Source organism: Trichomycterus rosablanca, chromosome 13 (assembly GCF_030014385.1).
Source record: "Trichomycterus rosablanca isolate fTriRos1 chromosome 13, fTriRos1.hap1, whole genome shotgun sequence".
Classification (NCBI taxonomy): Eukaryota; Metazoa; Chordata; class Actinopteri; order Siluriformes; family Trichomycteridae; genus Trichomycterus; species Trichomycterus rosablanca.
The window spans coordinates 348872-375000 of NC_086000.1; the positions used below are offsets into that span (position 1 = coordinate 348872).

General features: G+C 42.2%; 4 protein-coding genes across 8 annotated transcripts in view; 3 read left to right on the forward strand and 1 right to left on the reverse strand.

The window, feature by feature from the left end:
* Positions 1-1028: 1028 nt before the first annotated feature.
* Positions 1029-4873, forward strand: il17a/f2 (interleukin 17a/f2). The gene is made up of 3 exons (XM_063007846.1): positions 1029-1097; positions 4131-4294; positions 4581-4873. Exons 1-3 carry the CDS (start codon positions 1029-1031, stop codon positions 4807-4809), a joined length of 462 nt encoding a protein of 153 aa, XP_062863916.1. The 3' UTR covers positions 4810-4873.
* Positions 4874-5850: 977 nt separating this feature from the next.
* Positions 5851-11008, forward strand: lrrc57 (leucine rich repeat containing 57). Of its 2 annotated transcripts, none has more exons than XM_063007099.1 (6): positions 5851-5962; positions 7028-7163; positions 7364-7499; positions 7600-7868; positions 8548-8733; positions 9385-11008. In XM_063007099.1, exons 2-6 carry the CDS (start codon positions 7080-7082, stop codon positions 9424-9426), a joined length of 717 nt encoding a protein of 238 aa, XP_062863169.1. In that variant the 5' UTR covers positions 5851-5962; positions 7028-7079; the 3' UTR covers positions 9427-11008. The 2 variants fall into 2 exon arrangements, with proteins under 2 accessions (XP_062863169.1, XP_062863170.1); XM_063007100.1 differs by having other exon boundaries at positions 8548-8697.
* Positions 11009-11725: 717 nt separating this feature from the next.
* On the reverse strand, positions 11726-16388 carry brms1la (BRMS1 like transcriptional repressor a). The gene is made up of 11 exons (XM_063007288.1): positions 16250-16388; positions 15485-15644; positions 15284-15374; positions 15060-15187; positions 14604-14683; positions 13985-14081; positions 13773-13862; positions 13479-13543; positions 13346-13385; positions 12600-12729; positions 11726-12098 (listed from the first exon to the last, which is right to left on the reverse strand). Exons 2-11 carry the CDS (start codon positions 15618-15620, stop codon positions 11981-11983), a joined length of 975 nt encoding a protein of 324 aa, XP_062863358.1. The 5' UTR covers positions 15621-15644; positions 16250-16388; the 3' UTR covers positions 11726-11980.
* A 2187-nt stretch (positions 16389-18575) lies between these two features.
* ralgapa1 (Ral GTPase activating protein catalytic subunit alpha 1) overlaps positions 18576-26129 on the forward strand; it is a 44903-nt gene continuing 37349 nt past the window's right edge. For all 4 annotated transcript variants that reach the window (XM_063007494.1, XM_063007495.1, XM_063007496.1 and 1 more), the window contains exons 1-6: positions 18576-18880; positions 23646-23756; positions 25192-25241; positions 25360-25417; positions 25762-25805; positions 26029-26129. The exon at positions 26029-26129 is cut by the window's right edge and continues 77 nt beyond it. In XM_063007494.1, coding sequence (XP_062863564.1) covers positions 18775-18880; positions 23646-23756; positions 25192-25241; positions 25360-25417; positions 25762-25805; positions 26029-26129 — 470 coding nt within the window. In that variant the 5' untranslated portion in view covers positions 18576-18774. The remainder of the gene's footprint in view (positions 18881-23645; positions 23757-25191; positions 25242-25359; positions 25418-25761; positions 25806-26028) is intronic.

Consider the following 26129-nt stretch of genomic DNA (forward strand, 5'->3'; position numbering starts at 1 on the left):
AAACACAGAGTTTCTTATATTGACTTTGATTAGATTTCAGACAAGATGAAGCTGAGATATTTTATCTTTTATCTGCTCAACTTTATTTCATTTATTAATAAACATCCATTCCTGCATTTCAGACCTGCAACACATTTCAAAAAAAGTTGGGACGGGGGAGATTTAGTGCTAGTAATGAGGTAAAAACACTAAATAATGATGTGATGTTAAACAGGTGATGTAAACAGGTGAGTGTGATCATGGTTTGGTACAAAAGCAGCACCAGGAAAGGCTGAGAGTCTCTGATGAGTAAAGATGATCAGAGGATCAGACGATGCAAAACCACCTGCTGCACACATTACAAAGGCGTAGCTGAGGAAGAAGAGGGTACAGGTGCTGGACTGGCCTGCCTGCAGTCCTGATCTGTCCCCAATAGAGAACGTGTGGAGGATTTTGAAACGACGACAACCCCCCGTACTGCTGCACATCTTAAGACGTGTTTGCAGGAAGAACGAGACAAAATAAAAGCTGAAACACTAAATCACTCGCTCTCCTCGGTGCCAAAACCTCTTTTAAGTGGTGAAAAGAAACGACAACATTACAAAGTGGTAAATGCTTTACCGTCCCAACTGTTTTTGGAATGTGTTGCAGACCTGAAATGCAGGAATTGGGACACATTTTGGAGCGACGAATGCTTCCCTCTAGAGTGGAAAACCAGTGCAGGTGCTAGACTGGTCTGTCTGTAAACCTGGTGACCCTAGTAAACAAACAAACAAACAAACAAACAAACACACGGGGGCACAGAGACACGGCGGGTTCAGAAATGAGGCCACAGAAGTGCTGATCACCTTCTCAAACGGCGGTCTGAGTCAAAGTGAGATCAGAAATGTGAAACTGAGGGTAGCAGCAGCACACCACATCACACACACCACACACACACATATAACACACACACACATAACACACAGTCTGCAGTTCCACATGCATGCAAATTCAGCATCTCCAGACCTGAGACTGAGAACGGTTTCATACGGAGATCCGTATTGCGCATGGAGAGTCACAGCGACCCTCATTACCCCCCGTCTCTGTGCAGCGGCGTCGATCAGCTAGCAGAGGGCGTAACTGCAGTCATGAGGAATCCCCTCCGGCGGAGCTATACTCTCCTCATGATTGCAGCAGTGACGCCCCCCGCTGGCTGATCGGCACCGCTGCTCAGAGACCCTCGGATTTTGAGTCCAACGTCTTAAAACGTTCACATCATCAACAAAGCTTCACTGAGAGCGTTTCGCGTGGGTGTAAAAAAAATAGGACAGTAAAGTCGCTACTAAAGTTTTTAGTAAAGTTCGTTCGTTTCTGATCGTATCAGCGGCCTGGATCTAATGCTAACGCTAGCGCTTCCATAACGGAAGCATCTTCAGATACTTAGCGGTTTTCAGGAGCGTGTGAAATGCTAGCATTGGCGCCACGATTTCTGTTCCTCCCTTTGGGGTCTGATGTTCCTCCGTTTTGGAGGTCTGATGTTCCTCCGTTTTGGAGGTCTGATGTTCCTCCGTTTTGGAGGTCTGATGTTCGTCCCTTTGGGGTCTGATGTTCCTCCGTTTTGGAGGTCTGATGTTCGTCCCTTTGGGGTCTGATGTTCCTCTTTTTTGGGGTCTGATGTTCGTCCCTTTGGGGTCTGATGTTCCTCTTTTTTGGGGTCTGATGTTCCTCCGTTTTGGAGGTCTGATGTTCGTCCCTTTGGGGTCTGATGTTCCTCTTTTTGGGGGTCTGATGTTCCTCCCTTTGGGGTCTGATGTTCCTCCGTTTTGGGGTCTGATGTTCCTCCGTTTTGGAGGTCTGATGTTCCTCCCTTTGGGGTCTGATGTTCGTCCCTTTGGGGTCTGATGTTCCTCCCTTTGGGGTCTGATGTTCGTCCCTTTGGGGTCTGATGTTCCTCTTTTTTGGGGTCTGATGTTCGTCCCTTTGGGGTCTGATGTTCCTCTTTTTTGGGGTCTGATGTTCCTCCCTTTGGGGTCTGATGTTCCTCCGTTTGGGGGTCTGATGTTCCTCCGTTTTGGAGGTCTGATGTTCCTCCCTTTGGGGTCTGATGTTCCTCCGTTTTGGAGGTCTGCTGTTCGTCCCTTTGGGGTCTGATGTTCCTCTTTTTTGGGGTCTGATGTTCCTCCCTTTGGGGTCTGATGTTCCTCCTTTTTGGGGTCCGATGTTCCTCCGTTTTGGAGGTCTGATGTTTGTCCCTTTGGGGTCTGATGTTCCTCCTTTTTGGAGGTCTGATGTTCGTCCCTTTGGGGTCTGATGTTCCTCCGTTTTGGGGTCTGATTTTCCTCCGTTTTGGGGTCTGATGTTCCTCTGTTTTGGAGGTCTGATGTTCCTCCCTTTTTGGGGTCTGATGTTCCTCCTTTTTGGAGGTCTGATGTTCGTCCCTTTGGGGTCTGATGTTCCTCCGTTTTGGGGTCTGATTTTCCTCCGTTTTGGGGTCTGATTTTCCTCCGTTTTGGGGTCTGATGTTCCTCTGTTTTGGGGTCTGATGTTCCTCTGTTTTGGAGGTCTGATGTTCCTCCATTTTTGGGGTCTGATGTTCCTCCGTTTTGGGGTCTGATGTTCCTCTGTTTTGGAGGTCTGATGTTCCTCCCTTTTTGGGGTCTGATGTTCCTCCGTTTTGGGGTCTGATGTTCCTCCGTTTTGGGGTCTAATGTTCCTCCGTTTTGGGGTCTGATGTTCCTCCGTTTTGGGGTCTAATGTTCTTCTCTTTGGGGTCTGATGTTCCTCCGTTTTGGGGTCTAATGTTCCTCCGTTTTGGGGTCTAATGTTCCTCCGTTTTGGGGTCTAATGTTCCTCCGTTTTGGGGTCTGATGTTCCTCCGTTTTGGGGTCTGATGTTCCTCCGTTTTGGGGTCTAATGTTCCTCCGTTTTGGGGTCTGATGTTCCTCCGTTTTGGGGTCTGATGTTCCTCCGTTTTGGGGTCTAATGTTCCTCCGTTTTGGGGTCTAATGTTCCTCCGTTTTGGAGGTCTGATGTTCCTCCCTTTTTGGGGTCTGATGTTCTTCTCTTTGGGGTCTGATGTTCCTCCATTTAAAAAAATGTCTTAAACTCAGCGCCCCACACTCGTCCCGTACACTCAGATGTAAAATCTCACCTGATCTCCTCATGGAGACAGAACCTTCATCATTTCCTTCCTCTCTTGGTTTGATTGAAGTCCGTGAGAAGAATTGAGGTCCAGTGACACCACAGCTTCCTCTCACTGGTCCATCCGAGCCGAGACCCAAATCTGGAGCTAAAAAATCCCCCTGATTTCTGATCTGATCTGATAAGTGAATCCAGGACAGAGATGAGAAGCTTTATCAGCTCCATCAGCTGAACGTAGCCGGGTAACTCGCTTATAAATGTGGCGCCGGTGGAACCTTCAGTCAGTGTGGAGACGCCGCTGAGACGCCATGAGCTCCCCACGACTGGTGAGTAACGAGAACTTTACTTCTGGTTCTGGTTCAGGTTCTGGTTCTGGTTCTCATTCGCTGCTGTTTCATTTTGGAACTGATGTGAAAATGTGAATTTTGTTTCACTCAGTAAATCAGAGAACGTTTGTAGGTTCACGTTCAGACGTCGGTACCCAGAATCCATCTGTGTTTTCCTCAGAAAACGGTTCAAGTTCAAACAGGCGACGGTTCCTCCTGAAATCCTGTTGAAGTTCCATAAAGAACAGGACAGGACGTTTATTAATGTTATAGATTAAATGATTTATTTTGGGGTAGGCTTGAGGTTTGTGAGTCTTTGTTTGAAGGCAGCAGCAGAACTTTGAGAAGAACCTTGATGCTTCTCGTCCTCGAGTCCTGATGGTCACGACCTGCTCCGTTTGGGCTTGGTTGGCAGGCGTTATTGTTTTATGAAGCAGTGGGACGACGTAGATTAAAACCCAAGTGTGCGAGTGCTTTCTGAATCAGTCTGATTGGTCCGATGGTGAGATGAGGAGATCTTCCAGAAGGACGTGCAGGAGTCTGGTCTTCAGAATGAGGATCTGAGCAGCTTCCATACAGAGAAACGTAAACGACTCCCTCGACGTCTTGAATTCCGTGGCGTGGCTCCTCACTGAACCCGACCGTCTGAACCCGTGAGCTTCACCAGCTCCTTCATCTAACCGTGATTGTTGGTTCCTGCAGGTGGTTCTGTGCTGTGGACTCCTGATGTTCAGGATCATAAACGCTGAATCAGGAGAGACGAGAATCTGCGGCGTCAAATTCTCCCAAAACTTCCATTCGGGTTCAGAGAGGACGAGCGGCAACGGCAACATCAACAACCGCTCGCTGTCCTCCTGGAACTGGATGTGAGTCACTCAAACACAGTGTCCATATAATAATGATATATAATAATATAATAATAATAACATATACTAATGATATATAATAATAATAATGATATATAATAATAATGATACAATATATAATAATAATGATATATAATAATAATTAAGGATTAGAAGTGAATGAATCATAATAAATGACTGAATAACATGACACCGCTTTCTGTCCTGTTCTGTCCTGTTCTGTTGTGTTCTGTTCTGCTGTGTTTTGTTCTGTTGTGTTCTGTTTTGTTCTGTTGTGTTCTCTCAGTTCTCATCAGAACAGTAACAGAATCCCGCGGGTGATTTTTGAAGCCGAGTGTCAGCAGCAGTACTGCAGCAGTTCCAGCAGCTACCAGCAGAGAGAGCTGAACTCAGTCCCCATCTACAGACACATCCTGGTCCTGGTCCCCGACCGGCAGAACCGAACCTGCTTCCACGTGTCCGTACGGAGGGTCGCCGTGGGCTGCGCGTGTGCGTGGGCTCAGGCCTCCACGTGAAGCTTCAGAAATGAAACTGAGATCACTGAGAATCATGATCTGTACATCATATTTATTTTAAAATCTTTGTATCCTTATTAATGTTATTATTGTATTTAATGTGATCAAATCTGCAACAACAATAAAGAATTTCAATTTAATTCCAGACTAAATATTTATTTCACTCACTTTACCTGTGGTGGCAAGAAAAAGCAGATTATTAAAATTATTATTACTGTTCTTCTTTAATGTTGTTATAACATAATAATCAATAGTAATAACAAGAAATAAAGATTAATAATAATTATGATATAACTTATAATAACAATTATAATTTTGAAAGAGTTTGTGTTTACAATTATAATGCAACATCGAAACAATCTTAAATAAATAAACGTGTGAGTGTTTGATTCCCTTTTATAAATTGGTGCTTAATGCAGCAAAGCAGTAAACCATAATGCACCCTCCATCATGCTTCACAATTTAACATGGATCAGGTTTTGGTGCTGGTTGCAGTTCAGTTTCTTCTTCTTACTCCATTAGCATTATGCATTTCTGACAAATTTGACTCATTGTGGTATAACAGCAAGGCATTCACCAAGTCTTGGTGTGTCCACATAACTTTGGCGTCCAGCGGACTTTAAAAGTAAAAGCTGCAGTTCATCAATTTGACCACCAGGTGGTACTAATGTACACTAAAGCTACTCATAATGATCCTGTCCACACTATTAGTTTTAGTTTCTTCTGAAAGTTTCGTTTCACATTATTATTGATTACAAAATTAACTAAATGTTATAATTAATTTATGTATTTATAAATCATCAAATAAACCTATTTAAAAGTATTTGTTCTGAATGCTGCTACTTTAATTCAGTTTAATTTGCAGCGCCGCCTGGTGGATCATTGGTTTACATACATCTCTCAGTAGTATACGCTCTAAACGCTTTTTTTCTACCCGTTTTCCGGTACTGTTTTGTGATTGGACTATTATCTGTCAATCATACACAATCACTTTAACGTCACCGGATTTTAGAATCATTAGCCAATCGGTGTAAAGGAGGCGGGATTTCATTCTTAATACGGGTGTGTAAACAGAAGGCGTTTTAGTCAGTTAGCAAGCTAGCATTCAGGACAACCTTCTGTTTACAACTCGGATTAATTTTCTTTACTTCAGGTATTAATGAATAATTTCTTAATTTTTAATAATTAATATGTTCTCTTTATAACCCGCTCTTTTATTTACTTTGCTTCAACAGTCGGTTAGCTTAGCAGGCTAACTCGAATTAACAGTCACTTGCTTAATAATTAACTATAGTTTTGTTTTCTTAAATATTAGGAACTTTTATTTCATTTTCATTTCATAATTGTATATAAAGTGTTTTAAACTAATAGGTAATATCGCGTGTCAAAAAGATTGATGTTAGTTAGAAAGGCTGTATCTCAAATTGCACTGTTTTGGGCATCAAGTGCACTGAATAGGGCGCATGCGTCATTATTTTACACCCTTTATAGGGCACCTGCGTAGATAGCGCAGAGCTATTCGGGTTACATCCAATGTTAGTGCTTCTGTGTAAACTAGCTCGTGTAGTACAGACGCAGATTAATGTCAATAAACTTCATTCTGTTACAAATTTCATTTATTTCTGTTCAACCTACAAATCCCCAAATATTTATGTATGTATGATTTCTGCACGTACATTTATATTGCGTTTCTATCCAACTGCTGGGTCAAAATATACAGACACCAACCTAGATGATTCCATAATGTCATTTAACTTGCATGACCTCCAACCTCTGACTGACTTTTCTGTGTCCAGATAAATAGGGCTGGTTTGGCTGCACCTAACTATGCACTATATGGAACAGTGGCAGCTCAGTGTTTAAGGTTTAGCTGCCACTGTTGGGCTCCTGAGCAAGGCCCTTAGGTCTCAATCGTGTGCATTGTATACTGGCACAATTGTAAGTCGCTTTGGATAAAGCATCCGATAGGTGGAACAGTTGTCCCTTGACAAGTTCTGGAAAAAAATCCAAATTGTCATCTTACTCTCAGAGGAAATGTGTCTGGATGGTCATACATAGTCCAGGAACCACAAAAAACCTCTAATGCCTTGAATCAGAAGCTGCTGGAGCATGAGTGCCACTGTTCCACGAGGCTGTTTATTTAGAATATTGCAGTATTAAATCCCTCCTGTAATTTTGGAGTAGTTGTAGTTATTTTGTGTGTTTTCTGATGGATCAGTGACGGTGCAGGTACAGCAGGACTGCGGCCGCGGTGACCTACACGGCTGTAAATGGGGAACAGCGCTCTCAAAGCTCACCTAGAGACCTCACAAAAAACTGGAGTGTTTCAGTTGACTGGAAAAGGGCTTACGGAGGTAAGAGGAGATGAAGTCTCTGAACGTGAGGTAAAGGATTGATTTGTCAGGTCGTGGTGTTTGTTCTACACTCACATGCTAAATATGGAACTGCAGATGAACCGTTTGGGGCCAAATTCACTCCTAGTCTGTTTCATGTGCACTACACAGGGTACAAGACGTGTTTAGCGACTCACTGATGATGTGTTTGATGATTTCAGTTCCCGGAGGAGTTACAGAGGCTCACGGGAAACCTTCGCACCGCCGACCTGTCCAGCAACAAGATCGAGGCGCTGCCCGCCTTCATAGGAAACTTTCAGCAGCTGAAGAGTCTGACCATCAGCAGTAACAAACTGAGTGGGTGCCAGTCTGAGGAATCTGATCCACTCCATATGCACAAATACAGTATATAGTATTGGCCAACCCACCTCCCGGCATGTTATTGTGTGTTTCACAGGCAGTTTACCTGCTGAACTGGGGAGACTGAAGAAGCTGGAGGTGCTGGTGTTAAATGGAAACCAGTTGCACCATCTTCCCCCCTCTGTGAGCCAGCTGAAGGCTCTGCGCACGCTCAGTCTGTCGGGGAATCAGTTCCGAGAGTTTCCCGCCGGCCTCGGTGCCCTGCGCCAGCTCGACCTGCTGGACCTGTCCAGGAACCGAATCCAGGCCGTTCCTGCCGAGGTGACGGAGCTTCAGGCCATCGAGATCAACCTCAACCAGAACCAGGTCCGGCTTCACACGCCGTCCATTACTGCACTCATCGATTCCAGTTCGAGTCTCAGCTGGGTCATCGCCACTGATATCATCCAACCTTACAAACGAACGGGCACAAATTTCCACAGACACACTCCAAAATCCTTAGCTTATGGTCAGGTGTCCACATACTTTTGACTAAATGATATGTTTGATAGTAGGCACATCTAACGACCTTCTTTCATCTATCATCTCTTCATTTTTATTATTATTTATTGATTTTTAATCCCATTTTTTCTTTGGTCATAGCCAATTCCCTACCGTCCTGTAGTTCCACTGTCTGACCTCAGCTCCACTCAACAGCTCTGGGATGAACCAGAACACCGACTGATTTACATTCACATTTGCAGCATCTAGCAGACGCTTTTATCCAAAGCGACCTACGATTCAATCAATCGAGGATTAGGGGCCTTGCTCAGGGGCCAACTGTGGTAACTTGGCTGCAGTGGGGCTTTAACCTGCAACCTTTGATTACTAGTCTGAGCTACTGCAGATTCCTGATCGTACTACTGAATGGGCACAAATTCCCATACGCAGACGTACTTCAGAGTCCTGTTTAAGCTCTGCTTTAATGGTCAGGTGTCCACATACTTTTGGCTGTGTGTTTGTGTAGGTATCACAGATCTACAGTAATGTTACTGTGGTGTTTCAGATCTCTACAGTGGCCCCGGAGGTTTCTGGCTGCCCCAGACTGAAGGTTCTGAGACTGGAGGAGAACTGTCTGGAACTCTCCTCCATCCCCTCCTCCATCCTCACAGCCTCCAAGGTGGCGCTGCTGTCCGTGGAGGGGAACCTGTTCGAGGTGAGGATGCTGCGAGACCTGGAGGGATACGACAAGGTGAATAATCCTCACGACCGGCCCCTGGTCATGGTTCCGGTGCTGAGGAACTAAACACACACAGTCGGCAGTATTATTATTAATGTATTATTTCTGTCACTGCGTCCAACGGCGACCTCTGCTGTCAGGTTAAAGCGTTACCTCAATACTCCTCCTTCATAGCGTCACCTGTATCGGGCGCCCGATAGTTTCAGCACTTCTCATTATTAGCAGCAGTGCTCAAAAGTATTGGGACGCCTGACCATGAGCTTGTCGGACGTCCCATTTTAAAAACAAACCCTAGCTAGAACAACAGCTGCTCTTCCGAGTGTGTATGTGTGTGGGAATTTGTGCCCATTTAGTCAAAAGATGACTAATGCGTTTGTATGTCTGGGGGCCGATTGATCGGTCAGTGTTCCGGTTCATCCCAGAGCTGTTGAGCGGGGCTGAGCTCAGGGCTGAACTGTAGCTGCACAGTCAGATGATTGATTTATTACACCTATTAGCGACTGTTGTGGCTGAAACACTCGAATTGAAGAATCGTAAGGGGCGTCCCAGTACCTTTGTCCATGTTTTGACGTCTGTGTGTGCACCGTTGCTCCCGGGGGGAGTTTGGAACCCAGTAGTGCTGATTTTTACACCCTAACCCGGGCGTTCCTCTCTCCCCCGCAGTACATGGAGCGCTTCACAGCCACTAAGAAGAAATTCACCTGAAGGGGAAGCTGCTGTTTGACGGCTGCTGGGTGAACACAGAGAAAGAACCACTAAGATCCGACGCGGGGCGGAGAAGGCCACGCCCTGAAGCGCCGCCACACCCTCCTCCTCCTCCTCCTCCTCCTCTTCATCTGCGCATGTCTTTATAACCGACAGACCCACCTCCTCGTACACATATGCACAGGTTTTAAACTCCTCTGTAACCTCCTCATGCCGTGTACCACGCGTCTGCCGCATGCCAGACCAGGCCAAATCCCACCGACATAAAAGCTTCAATCGAAATGCGCCGGTAGCCCCGACTCCAGCTGATTCATCCTGGCAGCATGAACAAGAACCGAGGGCGCTCGGGTGGCGCGGCGGTGAAACACGCTAGCTTACCAGTGCTGAGATCTCGAGCTGTGTTATCAGTCAGTCAGGCGCCTACACAGACACACGATTGGCTGCGTGTCTGTAGGGGAGGGACGGTGGCTGGCCCCGCCCCTTGCAGGTGAAAAGAAGCGGTCGCTGCATGCATGACGTGGTCGATCGCTTCCTCATACAACCATCTGATTCTGCTTCGGTTCCTGTAGGAACCCTGTGGTGATGCAGTAGCTTGAGCACATTGTAACCTGTAATCTAGGATTGGACAGGTGAAGTATCCCCACATGCCTGGTCCAAACGCCCATAAATTAAACATTAGCATTCTTAAATGTCATATTTAACTAATATTAACTCAATCTAATGTACGAGTACAGACAGTGAGGTGGTGAAGCTCAGCATCTGCTTTAAATGCATTTCCCGTCCCAATTTAGTCATATCCGATTCCCTGATCCCATTTCACCTCTCCTGACTGAGGACGGCTGTAACTAACACACACCTCCTCCGACACGTGTGCAGTACCGGCCGCTTCTTTACCTGTAATCGGCGGGTTCGTACGGAGATCCGTATCGCGCACGGAGATTTGAACTCGTGAGTTTGAGATGTCGGCACTGGTGAGCTAGCGTGTTTTACCGCCGCGCCTGCACTCGAGCGCCGTCTTAACTGCTTACCGACGTACACGTTGTAAACAAACACAAACTCTGCACTACAAAGAACCTTCCGTCTGCATCTGATGTTTTAGAGCTCGTTTATTTTATTTGGGACGGGGGAGGGGGGGCTTATTCACCTATACCGGGTGTATTAATGTGAATCGATGTTAACGTTTATATTTGTTTTGGAATAATCACTAATCAGAGCTGTTGGGTGCCATGCGCTGGATAAATACAGATCTGGAGCCCTTGGTCATCCAGCAACAACCGTTTGTGGTTTTTTTGCACCCTCTGCTGGCTGGTGGAGGCGCCTGCACTAGTGATGGACGATACACCGAGGCTCTCTGTGCGTCTCCGTTACTGGCAGGTGAAATAAATCCTGCCGACCGCGTCTGTGTCAGAGGGGACGCGTGATAGCCAGCGCAGGCGAGGAGGAACTGGCTATGATTAAATTGGTAAGAGGGCTATTATACAGTATAATGTATGAAGGTCATGGATCCGTTATCGATTCTGATATGAAGAATAAAAGCTGCAGTCGGTGTATAAAGTTAATTAATATTAAAATATTATCGATTCATCGACTCACTTGATTCTTTCAATCAACTCTGAATCACTGATTCACCCAGCTGGCTCATTCACAGTTTCACTTGCACTAAATGATTCTAGAATTGATAAATGATTCACTGGATCAGATTCATAAATTGACTCATTCATAAAGTGAATGATTCACTCTTTCACTCGTGGATTCACTTGACTCATGACTCCCATCCAATCAGACTTATTCAGTAATGAATTGATTCATGACTCATGAATAGATTCCCAGAGTGAATCTGTGATAATTCAGTGCTGTGTATATTGGACCCACTGTGACCCTGATCATGGAAAATGCATTCCGTGTAATTAATTGATTATACGTATTTATTTATGGAAGCGACTTTGGCAAATGATTTAAAGGTAAGGGCCTTGATCTGGGGCCCAACTTGGCAATGGTGGGGCTTTAACCAGCAACCTTTTGATTACTAGTCCAGGCCAAGAGTTTTACTGATTTGTTGATTCATGACTCGATTCACTGATTCATGAACTGCTTACACATCACAGAATTACTAACCGAATCATTTACTGATCCACTCATTTGTTTAATGATTCACTAATTGACTCACAGCTCTGTGTACTCACAAAAGCCATCAGCCAGCCACTGTTCTGAATCCTGTGTAAACATAAACGATTCAGTAAATGACTCCCCAATCGACTCACTGGCTGAATCGTAAATAAAAGGCCGCCGTCAGCACCGATTGTGGTTTGAAATCTTTAATATTGGCACAGAGGGGGGGGGGGGGGCGTATTTACAAAAAAACAACGTGAAATGAGGCAGAAATGTAAAAAAAAAACGTTCAGCACGTCACAGATGAGTAAAAAAAATAAACAAATAATCAACCGGATCAATAATCAATACTCAGAGAGATAACGCTATATCACACGGGCGTGTCGGGCGCTGTACATGTACGTGGCACGATGGAGCGGGCGCTTGAGGTGGACGCTGGTGCGGGTTAGCCGTGTTTGATGGTGTATTTTCCTTTCTGCAGCTGCGAGATGTAGAGTTTGGATTTGGTACCGTCGGCGCGTTTGAACCAAACTTCGTCGTGGTTAATCGTGGTGATTGTGGCACTGCAGAGAGAGAGAGAGAGAGAATATATACATTATACAGCAACTCACGTCTATGCATTTACTGATTACAGAAGTGCAACAGCGGCCTCTAGTGGCAGGTTGAGGTATCAGTAGGAGTGGTGGAGGAACACAGAGTGTAGTGTGATCCTCTGTACATGGTAAAGCTCTCGGTAAGAATCCACCACTGTCTGGTGAATAAAAGCGACCGGCATGCATGCATTTCAGCCAGTTTTATTGTTTCTGCGACTTCTCCATGCCCATATAACTAGGGATAATTTGACTGGCAAAGCAGAAAGAGGAGCTTCATTCCTGCACAGCAGCCCCTAAACCCATGTGGCATAAAGCTCGCTTTACTGTGGGCAGGTCTGACCACTCGTGAAGGTAAAGTAGCCCTATTTATATGGGCACAGAAGAAGTAACAAGAAATCAGGAGACCATAATCCAAAGTCAAATAACATCATCTAAGTTCCCGCTGAGTCAGGACGGGACGGATGATCTCACCTTGTAGGATACTCGTCCTTTTTGTCGATGCAGATGTTCTGTCCTCGGCTGTACCACTCGCCGTCGTAGAACAGGCGCCCGTCCTCCGAGCGCGCGCTGTGCTGGTGCTTCTCGCTCTTAGGCGTGGGAACTGCAACGACAGGGTCGGCCTTTAGGTTTCAGCTCCTTTAACGTCTTCGAACGAATCCAATCCAGGATCAATATTCAACATCCTTCATGCTTCCCCTCTGTTTTCTCCCAATTTAGTCATTTCCAATTCCCTATGTGTGTGTTTCTACACTAATTTACCTGTGCAGTACCTCAACCAGACAGCAGGAGGTGCTGTTCTCACCTAACATCTGTGTGGGTGCCCGGACAGGTCAACCGTCTGGGGGATTGAGCTTGACAACCATGAAATATTAAATGCGGCACGTTTTTCCAAATATGTTCACTTCAGCCAATAAACCGTCATTCTGTCATCAAAATGTGTGGGTGGTGCGGCAACCCAGCACGCCAGTTCGAACCTCAGCAAAGCTGTATGATAAATCTTCACTTTCCTGATGAAACAGTGACCCCTAGTGGCAGGTGGAGGTATAATCAGGAGTTATGGAGAAATACACTGAGTGTAGTGTGCTCCTCTGCACATTCTAAAGCTCTCTGCAAGACTCAACCACTTGTGTGTGCAGCAGGGGGCGCCAGGGTGCTTAAGGGAATGGGATGTATCCAAATTTAAAGGTTGGAAGAGCACGTACAGGTTCAGAACTTACCGTCAGGTTTGACTCGATGGGGTCCCAGAGTGGCCATGGCCTGAAAATATATCATAAATAGGAATAAATGAGAATATATTGAGTATATAGATTATATATTTGTAATCTAAACTCTCTCAGTGATGCGTTTTACCTTCCTGATGGCGGTCCAGTCCTCCAGTATATCCAGATCATGCAGCATGTAAACGATGTAGGGGCGTGCACCTCAGGTTAAGGATTATACCCCGTTACCTCGATTATTCATACCCCAAACCAGGGTTTATTAAACAAACGATGCATCTTACTCTCTCTGTACAATATGTAATATAAAGCCTCCACAAGGGGGCGCTCACGTACAAGTGTATTTAATTATTATTATTTTTCCTCTGAGACCCATTTTTCACAGCTCTGCCTTACAATACGCTTCCATGAATGGTATAAAGGATATCTGACACCACCACAGGCTTTTTCTTCTTCTCCGGGCTGAACGGATCTTTCTTCTTGTTTTTCCTGGAATGTAGTTCATCGTTCCACAGTTCTGCAGGACACAACATCATGCAGGAATTAACATCGATTTAAAACACACACGGACGAGCCAAACGACGAGGAACCTCCCTAAATACGGTCCCTGATGACGATGATGGATGATGAAGAACAGACCTGAGGTGATGTCTATACTGTGTCGATCCTCCTCCAGCCGTCTGATCTTCTCCTCCAGTTCAGTCTGAACCGTATCGAACAGCAGCAGCTTCTCACTCTACAACCAACCCAAAAACTACAGCGTCAACATTTATCTTCATACCGCTCCAGAAATTCCACTCAGCCACTCAACTCTGCCTTTCTCCTCATTTATCTCCTCATTTAGTCATATCCAGTTCCCTATTGTGAACCCAGTGCTGCTTGCACGACCACCGATCTGATCAGCTAGAGCCAGATCACCACACGTGTCCAATCTGGACCACTACTTATCACCTGCCAGTGTTGGGTTCCTATAGAGTCGTAACGTTAAGCTCCGTGTGGCCCCTCCCCATCCGCACAGGTGCCTGAACTAGAAACTGAGGGCCCAACAGTGTCGACCTAGCAGTCGTGGGGCTTAAACCAATGACCATTCCATTACCAGTCCAGTACTTTAACCTCTGAGTAACCATTCAGCAGGCAACTGTATCAGAAACTCAGGAATTTTGAGGTAATCTTCCACCTCCTGTAATGCACCAGAGTGTAAGACTATCACCACCGTGCTGTGCAGTAACGCTGGGCGTCGCCGATTAGATGTGCTCACCTCCCAGTGCTGAAACGCTGCCTGAGTTTCACAGTCGTATTTATGCTTCACTGACTCTAAGCAGAGCTCCCTGTAAATACCTGCAACACATCACAGCACAAACAACAACCATCGATCAGCATGCGGTACACAAAGTATGTGCTCCCGAATACTTAATCAGCAATTAAATGTTTGTTTATCTCGACATGCAGCAGTCTGGAAAGAATAACAAAGCCATTTCTAAGGCTGTAAGACTACACCGAACCACAGCGAGAGCCATAATCTCCAAACGGACGCAAATAGGAACTGTGGTTGAGAGAATTATAGCAACAGTTGGACTGGACTTGAACTGACATTCTAGTCTCATTTAAAAAAAAGTCACCATTAGAGTGTAAGATCATCCGTTTCTGAGCTAAATCTGAGGTATGATTGTTTAGATGTTTATTTACACAAATGAGTAAGTATTCTGAGGGTTACCAGCGACTTTAGTTCTGATCTGCATGTTCTCCTGTAGGTTAGCCAGAGGCTCCAGGTATTCGGCTGCTTTTCCTGATATCACCTCCTGAAGTTTGGCGTCCACCTGATTCAGGCGTTCTTTATACAGCCTGCAACACACACGTACCACACAAACCCGTTTAACCCGACACCCGGCCGGTCGACAGCACCGTCTGGGATTTAGAGAATGCAAACGTGATACGCACTGATCCTTCAGATCCGTAAACTGTTTCTCCAGGTTGGTCATCTCGTCCAGACATTCCAGTCTCCTCCTCTCACAGTCCTCGTCATCCATCTCTGTACACACCAACACGTTCATATACACGAACACACACACACACACACACACACACACACACCAGAAACCATCACCGTATTGATCAGAAGCGCTGTGGAGCGCCCCTTACCCGAGCTTTCTCCCTCTTCAGATCCGGACGTGGTGTCGGTCTCCTCCTCCTCAGAGCTGCTCCCATCCTGCTCCCCGTAATCCACCTCCATCTCCTCCTGATTGTTCTCCTTCTTCTCCTTAGAGTGAACCGGCATCTTCACCTCAAACACACAGATCACCTGGAAACACGTTCACATCACGGAGAACGTCAGGCCACACGAGAATGTGCTATCGACCGACCGGGCATCCACACAGTAGCATGATCTCTCGATTGCTCATTACTGATTATGATTGACTACAGCTGCTGACTTCTCTGTGCCCATATAAATAGGGCTGGTCCAGACACGAATTGTCTTCCAGAATAAAGTGAGAATTTGGGTTTGCTTCTTGACCTAGGTAAGAGACCACTGGTCCATGTAGCTTGTATTTGTGCAGTCAAACTAGCCCTGTTTATATGGGCACAGAGAAGTCATAATAAAGAAGATTCAGGACTTTCTGCACCACCACGTTCATCTAACCGGCTGTTTATACATTTTTAAACCATCAAATGTTCAATAACACCCACCTCAAACTTATGAAATAACCCACATTCATGATTTATTTAGAAATAACGTGATCCAATCATTCCGTCACAGGAAATGAAACCCTTGAAGTGCTGCAGTGCAAACGTGTTATTGTTCCATCCCAGCTCATGTTTACACTGTTAGCCTGTTAGCATTAGCATAGATACACAAATCTAACCGCTTTATTCAGATCTGGATTCAAATACACCGGTTATACTCACACCTACAAACTCCACATGGATCCTGATACACGAACCGAATTCTAATAAGCTCAAATCATGTGGAATTGGAGCGATCAGGAGCTGAAACCGCTACACGCGAACATCCACTGCTCCTTATATTACTCACAGAGGCTAGCTGAACGGCTAGCGGCTGTACTGGCGCGGACTGTTGCATGCTGGGAATTGTAGTTTTTTGCACGTGTGCTGCTCGTTCTGAGTAGTTCAGAACCGATTTAAAAGAACTACAACTCAGGATCAGCTCGCCGTGTTTACACGTAATAAACGAAGCTAAATGTTCATGTAAAAAATCATGTAAACACAGCAAATCTTGCTCGCTGTTGTGTATTTGTATTAGTTTTTCTGTCTTTATTAATTCATTTATTTGCTTTTCTTTCTCTTTGATGTATTTTACTTTCCAGGTTTATGTCACTGTTGACTGCTCATCTGAAGGAATGTCTTTACCTGCAGGAGCAGCTTGTTGGTTTACATTCCTCCTGCCTCTTTCTGCGTCTAATTGCTGTAGCAACTCATATGAGATGATGTTAAAATGTTTGACCCTCCGTTAATCACTGTTTTTGGTTTTATTGTAAAAAGAAGTTCAGTAGTGGTAGATCATTGGTTAAGATACAGGACTAGTAATCATAAGGTTGCCAGTTCGAGCCTCACCACTGCCACTGTTGGGCCCCTGAGCAAGGCCCTTAACCCTCATTTGCTCAAAACTGTCCTAATTGTAAGTCGCTTTGAATAAAAGCGTTTGCTAAATGCTGTAAATGTAGTAGTGCATTTTGGAATAAATGTGGCTGCTCTTATTTCTTGCTGATGTTTTTTTCTCAGTAGTTCAGTAGCTTTTTTTAATCCATTTAAGTAATATATATTATTAATTTTAAAGTTTCTGGTTTGCTTTTTGTTATTTAAATTTCCTATTGTAATAAATAAAATATAAAGCATTTATATTTGTTGTATTGTATTTAAAACAGTAGGGTTTGTTAGTAAAAGTATTTATGTATGTAGTTTATTTATTAATGTATTTATTTATGTTTTAAGTACATAATTTATTACTTTATTTATTAAATTTGTCACCACAGTAGATATTTCGCTCCATGCCTGTCCTGGTGTAACCTTCATTATTGTATCCGGGTTTGGTACCAGCACTGAAAGTGCACTGACAAGTGCACCTAACAATCATCCATCACCCTTAGATATAGCTAATCGTGTCTGTGTAGATGCCCGGTGGGCCGGCAGCACCACTGAGATTCGAACCCTAACCCTGGATCCAAGCGGTGGTGGACTAGCATAACAGACCGCTGCACCACCTGAGCACTATGTTGTTTACTTATTTACTTATAAAGTTTAGTCAGGACTTTATTGTTTTATTTGGAGGTTATTTTTATTTATTGTTGTATTTATTTATCTTTTAAGTACGTAATTTATTCATTTATTTATTGAGTTTGTTTGTCTTGTGGCTGCTCTTGTATATTGGCGTCACCATAGTGGATCTTTTGCTCCATGCCTGTCCTGATGTGACCTTCCTTATTGTACCCACGCTTGGGACCAGCACTTACAATGCATCTAACAATCATCCATCACCCTTAGACATAGCCTAACATGTCTGTGTAGGTGCCCGGCGGGTCGGCAGCACCACTGAGATCCCAGTAAGATTCTGGCAGAACCCTGGATCCCAGCGGTGGTGGGCTGTGTTGTTTACTTATTTATTTATTCAATTTTAGTTAGGACAGGTTGAGTTTTTCTTGCCAATTTAAATGTATTAATTATTATTATTATTTTATTTATTTATTATTTTATTTATTGTTATTATTATTATTTATTATTTTATTTATTATTATTTTATTTATTGTTATTATTATTTATTATTTTATTTATTATTATTATTATTTATTGTTATTATTATTTATTATTATTATTTTATTTATTATTATTATTTATTGTTAGTATTTATTATTTTATTTATTATTATTATTTACTGATATTATTTATTATTATTATTTAGAATTTTATTTATTTATTGTTTTATGTATTATTATTATTATTATTTATTTATTTTATTTATTTATTTTTCTCTTTGTCATTTGTTTACATCATTAGTGATTCATTCTTTCCATTTAACTTTAGCTGCTTTCTTCATGGTCGCGGTGGGTCCGAGACAATTATGTGATAAACCAGGACGAGGTTCCAATTCATCCCGGGACGCGGTTGAATTGCTCTGTGATCGATTCAGTTGTTTTGCTGGGTTGAGCTGCGCCATGTTTAGTTCAGTTCTAATCACTGAGCTGTGCGTTAGCCTAGCTGAGCTTAGCATAGTCAGACTTCTTCTGTACATTTCTATACATATTCCGGGATAATGGACCGCTTTCTTCTGTATTATATTATATTATATTCATGATTTAGCTCTAATGAATCGTTATGTCTCCTAAACTGAGAATTTAATGATAAAGCAGTGAGGAAACAGTGAGTCGGGACAGAGATTTATCGCTGTGCTGAGGAGTCAATCTCAGGTGGAATTCAGCATGTTCTCCAAGAAAGCTCATGGAGATGTGAGGAAATCCACCCAGAAATTTCTGGATCCCAAGAAAGACGTGCTGACCAGACTCAAACACCTCCGAATCATCATAGGTGAGTCTTTATTACAGAGAAATCCACATTTACATGCATCTGATGCAGCTGGAGAGAGAAACATCAGGATCAGACCGATTATCAGAGCTCAGCGGTATTATCGTCGATACAGCAATATATATATACTGATATATTCATGACCTAACACATCTCAGCGTTCCTTACATGTACCAGTTTAGGACAGGGATTTTTGCAGCTGATCAGTTTCTGTGACTGAATGATCATCAGGAGGTCAGACGTCACATCCAAAAGCCTTGAGGATCGCAGGTGTCACTGTCCACAGTCGAGCAAGCTTGAAATCTTTATAGCTGTACAGGATGTGGTGCAAGATGGACTGTGATCCAGCATTAAGGTGTCTGTTCTTGCACTTCTGTGATGATGTAAAGCTCACTTGACTGTGGACAGTGTCGCTCTTGTTCCAGATGTTTTTGGTGGCGGTTTGTGTTTTCATTCTGAACCCTGGCAGGAGACCACTGTTCCACGTGCGCTTTAAGGGGTGCAGACAAACTATCCTTATTTATATGGACACCAAGAAGTGATCAGCTGTACTTAATAACCGTGAGGAGGAATTAAGAGGCCGTACGTTCTCTTCTGTACGCGTGTGTCAGCGCCTTTCCTGGCCTGTAGGTGTCACTGTTGCCAAGCGTCAGATTTCGAGACATGTCGGAGGTGGGTTTGCATATCAGAAACAAATGATTTAGATATTTGGAATTCTGATTGAACCCCCTTTTGTGGGTGTTTGGGGTGCAGTTAAGGCCCACTGGGTTTGGGTTTGGGTTTGGGTTTGGGGTGGGGGTCACAAAAAATGTGAGCCTCATGGGTAAAAAGCAGTAAAATGTGCAGCAGTAACTGGACTGTAGATGAGTAGTAGGCGAGTCACTGCAGGGATTTGAGGTTTGGGTGGGACTGTTAAGTGCTTCCTGTGAGACAAAAGCAGGAAAGCGGACAAGCACAAAGGATTGTGGGAGTTTGTTTGGGTGTGTGGTTTCCTAATGGATGTCAGCCATGGCAACTACTGTTCGGCGTGGGCTGTAGTAACGGAGACGGATGCTGCAGGTCACTGCTGATTGTTTTCTGTGTAACTGTTGTTCCTGCTGCTTTCAGGTCATCCTGCTGAGAGCAGGTTGTGTGCTGCTCCTTACGGGCCAATATTAGTGGTTCAGTGAAGTTTCCACTTGTTCCTGAGGACTTTAGGAAGCTCCTTCACCTTCAGTGTGATCGATACTCGCTGTATTGAATCTCCCCGACCAATCAGGATGCTTTTTATAACGGAACCGATTTTATTTCTGCCGCTCTGATTCGCTGCGACGGATAAAATCAGCGATATTTCAGAACATCAGGGCTGAGTTTGCTTATCAGACCTGAAATATCTTCTGCTCACAGACAGAAGAAACCCTCAGAAACCCTCAGATGTGGATCCGATCTCTCTTCTCAGCAGCACTAATCATAAACAACCACAGACAGCCCTGCAGATGAATGATCAGAACAGGTGTTACGGAGAATTCAGTTCCCCCTGTTTCCCCTTTAACGCGCATGTGCAAAAATCATGACTTTTTTTCAGTCGCTTCGTTGAGCGTCGGTTTATTTGGAATATGTGTTTATAGCGGTATGTTCTTTATAAATTTCATGTTGTATGTTAGGTAGTTTGTGATTAAATACATACTTTAAAGTATTGAGTGAACTACTGTCAGAGGTTTTATTGCTCCACCGCAAGTCAGAGGTTTTCACACTGCTGTCTTCAGCCTTGCTGTCAATCAACTAGAATTAACGTGTCAGATTTTTTTGTAAATAAATCCTAATACAGGACATGCTCTTATTCACACACTAGTTTGTTTCTTCTCGTTTTGTGGCACAAGATAAAGTTTTGGTGCAGATACAAATAAACTATATCGTACAGGACAATAAGCAGTCTGTTATTATTTAAGGTTATTCATCTCAGCTGCACTACCATTTACTTTCAAAAATAGTTTCATTCATGGTGATCTCTCTTGTTCATTTAAACTTCACAAACTGCATCCATGTGATTTAAAAATTAACAAACAGTATGTAGAACAAGTTTAACCTATAGGCCAGTCCATTACACTAATAACACAGGGGGGAACACATTTACCTGGAGACCTGGGAAAAATGGTTCCCCACATGTATATCACTGTGTGTGTAATTATAAAACATTACAGTGATGCTGGTGATGTATTTAACTGTTGTCATTATGTAGAACAAGTTTAACCTATAGACCAGTCCATTACACTAATAACACAGGGGGAAACACATTTACCTGAAGGCCTGGGGAATATGGTTCCCCACATGTATATTACTGTGTGATGATTTTTTTTTTTAATTGCAAACTACAGGCACACAAACAAACAAAATATCTGTATTAGAAATTAGTGTTAAACTAAATTATGCATATATTACAATTATGCAAATATATAATAAAGAAATCCACCTCAATGCAAAGTAAAACTTAAGTACTTGAAAAATTAACATATTTATAGCTCAATACAAATATTTTTTTTTAAACTAAATAAAATAAAATCTGACATGTGCAAATTTATTTGGGGATGGTGCCCTGAGATTGACTAGCATCCCATCCATAGTGCACTCCTGCCGTACGTCCAGTTTTCCCAGGAACAGTTCTGGATCCACCACGGCCTTGACCAGGATAAAGCAGTTACTAAACAGAAATGAATGATTAATTTACTATCTACTTTTTAAACAAACTAAAAGAGCAACATAAAATAAAATACAGCAACAAGCAAACTTTTTAGAAATAACGTCCCAGTTAACCTTGGTCTAATCTTCAGTACATGCACAATGAAGGTCTTCCTCTACTGGTGGGTTGCCAACACATGACTGGTGGTACCATCTGTCACATCCATCACAGGCAATCTCAATGATCACACAGTCCTTCAATTGATCAATAAAAAGTCACACAATAGTTTTATGGTTACATTAGACTTCTCAATTACAAGTGTAGCTATAATAGATAGATCACTTTATTAATCCCAGAGGGAAAGTCAAGGACATATATAATAGCATGGTGCAATGAAAAAGCCAATAAAATTAAGGCATTATTACTATTTCTTTGGTACCACCAGTCATGTGTTGGCAACCCACCAGTAGAGGAAGATCTTCATTGTCCGGCATGTACTGAAGATTAGACCAAGGTTAACTGGGACGTTATTTCTAAAAAGTTTGCTTGTTGCTGTATTTTATTTTATGTTGCTCTTTTAGTTTATTTAAAAAGTAGATAGTAAATTAATCATTCATTTCTGTTTAGTAACTGCTTTATCCTGGTCATGGCCGTGGAGGATCCAGAACTGTTCCTGGGGAAACTGGACGTATGGCAGGAGTGCACTATGGATGTGATGCTAGTCAATCTCAGGGCACCATCCCCAAATAAATTTGCACATGTCAGATTTTATTTTATTTAGTTTAAAAAATATATATATTTATTAAGCTATAAATATGTTAGTTTTTCAAGTATTTAAGTTTTACTTTGCATTGAGGTGGATTTCTTTATTATATATTTGCATAATTGTAATATATGCATAATTTAGTTTAACACTAATTTCTAATACAGATATTTTGTTCTTAAAATGTGTGTGTGCCTGTAGTTTGCAATTAAAAAAAAAAAAGAATCATCACACAGTAATATACATGTGGGGAACCATATGGTCTCCAGGTAAATCTGTTCCCCCCTGTGTTGTTTGTATAATGGACTGATCTATAGGTTAAACTTGTTCTACATAATGACAACAGTTAAATACATCACCAGCATCACTGTAATGTTTTATAATTACACACACAGTGATATACATGTGGGGAACCATTTTTTCCAGGTCTCCAGGTAAATGTGTTCCCCCCTGTGTTGTTAGTATAATGGACTGATCTATAGGTTAAACTTGTTCTACATACTGTTTGTTAATTTGAAAATCACATGGATGCAGTTTGTGAAGTTTAAATGAACGAGAGATCACCATGAATGAAACTATTCTTGAAAGTAAATGGTAGTGCAGCTGAGATGAATAACCTTAAACTAGTGTGTGAATAAGAGCATGTCCTGTATTAGGATTTATTTACAAAAAAATCTGACACGTTAATTCTAGTTGATTGACAGCAAGGCTGAAGACAGCAGTGTGAAAACCTCTGACTTGCGGTGGAGCAATAAAACCTCTGACAGTAGTTCATTCAATACTTTAAAGTATGTATTTAATCACAAACTACCTAACATACAACATGAAATGTGAAAAGAACATACCGCTATAAACACATATTCCAAATAAACCGACGCTCAACGAAGCGACTGAAAAAAACGTCATGATTTTTGCACATGCGCGTTAAAGGGGAAACAGGGGGAACTGAATTCTCCGTAACACCGGCGTTTATCTGGATCTAATCTGATTAATGCGCTTAAACCGGATTCTGCCGCCGTCACTCTTACAACAGCAGCAGATCCATCGAGCCTGCGTTTCTCAATCCTTCACGTATTACCAGAGCAAACAAATCATTTTCCCCTTTATCTCCCAGTTTAGTCATTTCCAATTCCCAATCCCAATGCTGTCAGACCTTTCCGTCTTTCAAACATGACCGATCGTGTCTGTGTGGATGCCTGGCCAGGTCGGCACCACCCGAGCGCCCTGTGAACCCATCTCAGCGGGTAAAAGGATCCCGGCAGCGCTTCTATATTTACTCTGTGATTTTTATTATTTATTATTTATAAGGATTTATTTTGATTTGCATGTTTGTGTTTCCTCTCTAACAGAAAATGCTGAAGCGGCCGAGCTGAAGCGCTTCTTCGATCAGAACTATTCACACATCTATTACGTCTTCTTCGAGAACTTCGTGATCATCGAGGCGAACCTGAAACAGAAAGGTGAGATTTACTGTCAGACTGAGTGACACACCGATGCCTGCCATCAGATCATTTTATCACAGTTTATTCAGAATAAAGATGATTTACTCAATTATTTATAGGGCTGTCGAAGTTAACGCGACCTCAATTTAACGCGATTAAAAAAATTAGTGCCATTAACGCAAATTCTAGTTCATGTTGAGACTTGACTGGTAGAACAAACGTTTTAATGTCGGACTTGCCACCGTTTTTCATTTGCGGTTTGTTAACATAATGTAACCGATCGTGGTAGTGATGCACTTGCATAATAAAGAAATAAATACACGCTATATTCACAAGTTGTCGGGAGCAGAACACTTTATTACACTTAATTAACTTCTTCTTCTGTACCGAATACCGGAAAGCTGAGTCGAGCACGTTAGTTCATGAACTATGGAAGCCCCAAAGGGTCAAAACACACTCACTTCGTGTAGAAACGTCCATCAAACCATCGTCACGATACAACCACAGAAAAGTCTGATACAATAACTACGCCTTATCCCACCTAAAGCACCGCTGATCTACAATGTTTGCTGATGGAGAAATTCTAACCTACAATCTGACATTTACTGCCTAATATGTGAGTGAATAAACTCCCTTACAGTTTTCTCTTGTCCCAGCAGTTTTTAACATAAGTACATTTAGCATAAAATGTGTTCACCATTTTAATTGTAACATTTCACTTAAAAATCCTTGTTTTCTATAACATTTACACAGATTTTTTTTAATGCGATTAATCGCGATTAACTATATGAAATTCTGAGATTAATCGCGATTAAAAAATTTAATCGTTTGACAGCCCTAATTATTTACTTAATTTATTTTATTCATTTATTCATGCATGTATTTAATTTACTTTATTTACTTTATTTATGTATGCATATTATTTATTTACTTTATTTACGCATTTGTTTGTATTTTGTGTATTTTTTTTAATTTACCTTTTATATATTATTATATTTATTTTAATTCATTTTATTTACTTACTTATTTTTATTTTTTATTTATGGATTGATTTATTTACTTAAAAATATTTTTTATTTATATGTGTAAGTATTTTATTTTATTTATTTACTTTATTCATGTGTTCATTTATGTTATTTATTTACTTTATGTATTTTGGTTTTCTGTATTTTATTTTACTTATTTACTTAATTTATGCATTTGTTTTATTTTTTAATTATTTATGTATTTTTTATATTTATTTATTTTTATTCATTTATTTTATGTATTTATTTATTTGTCTTCTTTGTTTATGCATTTGTTTTAATATTTATTTATGTATATTTTCATTTAATAATTTTATATTTTTAATTGATGTATTTTTAATTTATTTATTTATTTTAGTTATTAATTTTATTTATTTACTTTATATTTAATTTATTTATTTACTGAATCTCTGTCTCGTCTCCTATAGGCCACAAATCACAGAGAGAAGAGCTCGACTCCATTCTCTTCATATTCGAGGTAAATAACACCTTAATTGAAAAGTAGGACGGGTGTCCACATATTTTTGAATATCTGGTGTATATGAAAGCAGGATACAGATTATTAACAGTCTGATATGTTGTGATTTCTCTGGTAGAAAATTCTGCAGTTGTTGCCAGAGCGAATACAGGAGAGATGGCAGTTCCACAGCATCGGTAACATCATCATCACTGACACACACACACACACACACACACACACACACACACACACACACACACACACACACACCTCATCATTCCGGATCATCCCGGATCATTCTGGAAGAGTCTATAATGTAATCTCAGCTGAGACCGGTGATCTCTCCTTTTCACCTGAACTAAAGTGAGTGTCAGTGTGATACACAGATCACCCAGAGAAACACAGAGAAAGCCAAGGGTCTGGGTCTGAGTCTCACCCAGATCTGCCCGAGAGCTCTTACACTCCCTCTATACACCTGTGTGTGTGTGTGTGTGTGTGTGTGTGTGTGTGTTAATGATTTCTTGTGTATGTTGTTTAGGTCTCATACTGAAGAAACTGCTGCACACTGGGAACTCACTGAAGGTACCACTGCACACACACACACACACACACACACACACACACACACACACACACACACACACAGTAATAGTTTTGTGCTCTGGTGCGGAGTGTATCAGCCTCCGTTCATCTCTCACTCACTAAGAGCTTCCTCAGTCCTAATCATTCCATTCATTATCTTCTATTGTGTGTGTGTGTGTGTGTGTGTGTGTGTGTGTGTGTGTGTGTGTGTGTGTGTGTGTAGATCCGCAGGGAGGGCGTCCGCCTGTTCCTGTTATGGTTGCAGGCTCTGCAGTGGAACGCTCTAAGAGAGCAGCTGTGGATTTTCGCCTGTTTGATCCCAGG

Excerpts from the sequence above, each read along its gene's own strand:
- brms1la (XM_063007288.1), bottom strand. The coding sequence starts at position 15,620 with ATGCCGGTTCACTCTAAGGAGAAGAAGGAGAACAATCAGGAGGAGATG. Across the intron at positions 14,082-14,603 it reads CAGCGTTTCAGCACTGGGAG|AGTGAGAAGCTGCTGCTGTT; the intron begins GTGAGCACATCT and ends GGTTGGTTGTAG. Across the intron at positions 12,099-12,599 it reads AAGGACGAGTATCCTACAAG|TGCCACAATCACCACGATTA; the intron begins GTGAGATCATCC and ends CTCTCTCTGCAG.
- lrrc57 (XM_063007099.1), top strand. The coding sequence starts at position 7,080 with ATGGGGAACAGCGCTCTCAAAGCTCACCTAGAGACCTCACAAAAAACT. Across the intron at positions 7,500-7,599 it reads CATCAGCAGTAACAAACTGA|GCAGTTTACCTGCTGAACTG; the intron begins GTGGGTGCCAGT and ends TGTGTTTCACAG. Across the intron at positions 7,869-8,547 it reads TCAACCTCAACCAGAACCAG|ATCTCTACAGTGGCCCCGGA; the intron begins GTCCGGCTTCAC and ends GTGGTGTTTCAG.
- il17a/f2 (XM_063007846.1), top strand. The coding sequence starts at position 1,029 with ATGGAGAGTCACAGCGACCCTCATTACCCCCCGTCTCTGTGCAGCGGC. Across the intron at positions 1,098-4,130 it reads TCGATCAGCTAGCAGAGGGC|GTGGTTCTGTGCTGTGGACT; the intron begins GTAACTGCAGTC and ends TGGTTCCTGCAG. Across the intron at positions 4,295-4,580 it reads CTGTCCTCCTGGAACTGGAT|TTCTCATCAGAACAGTAACA; the intron begins GTGAGTCACTCA and ends GTGTTCTCTCAG.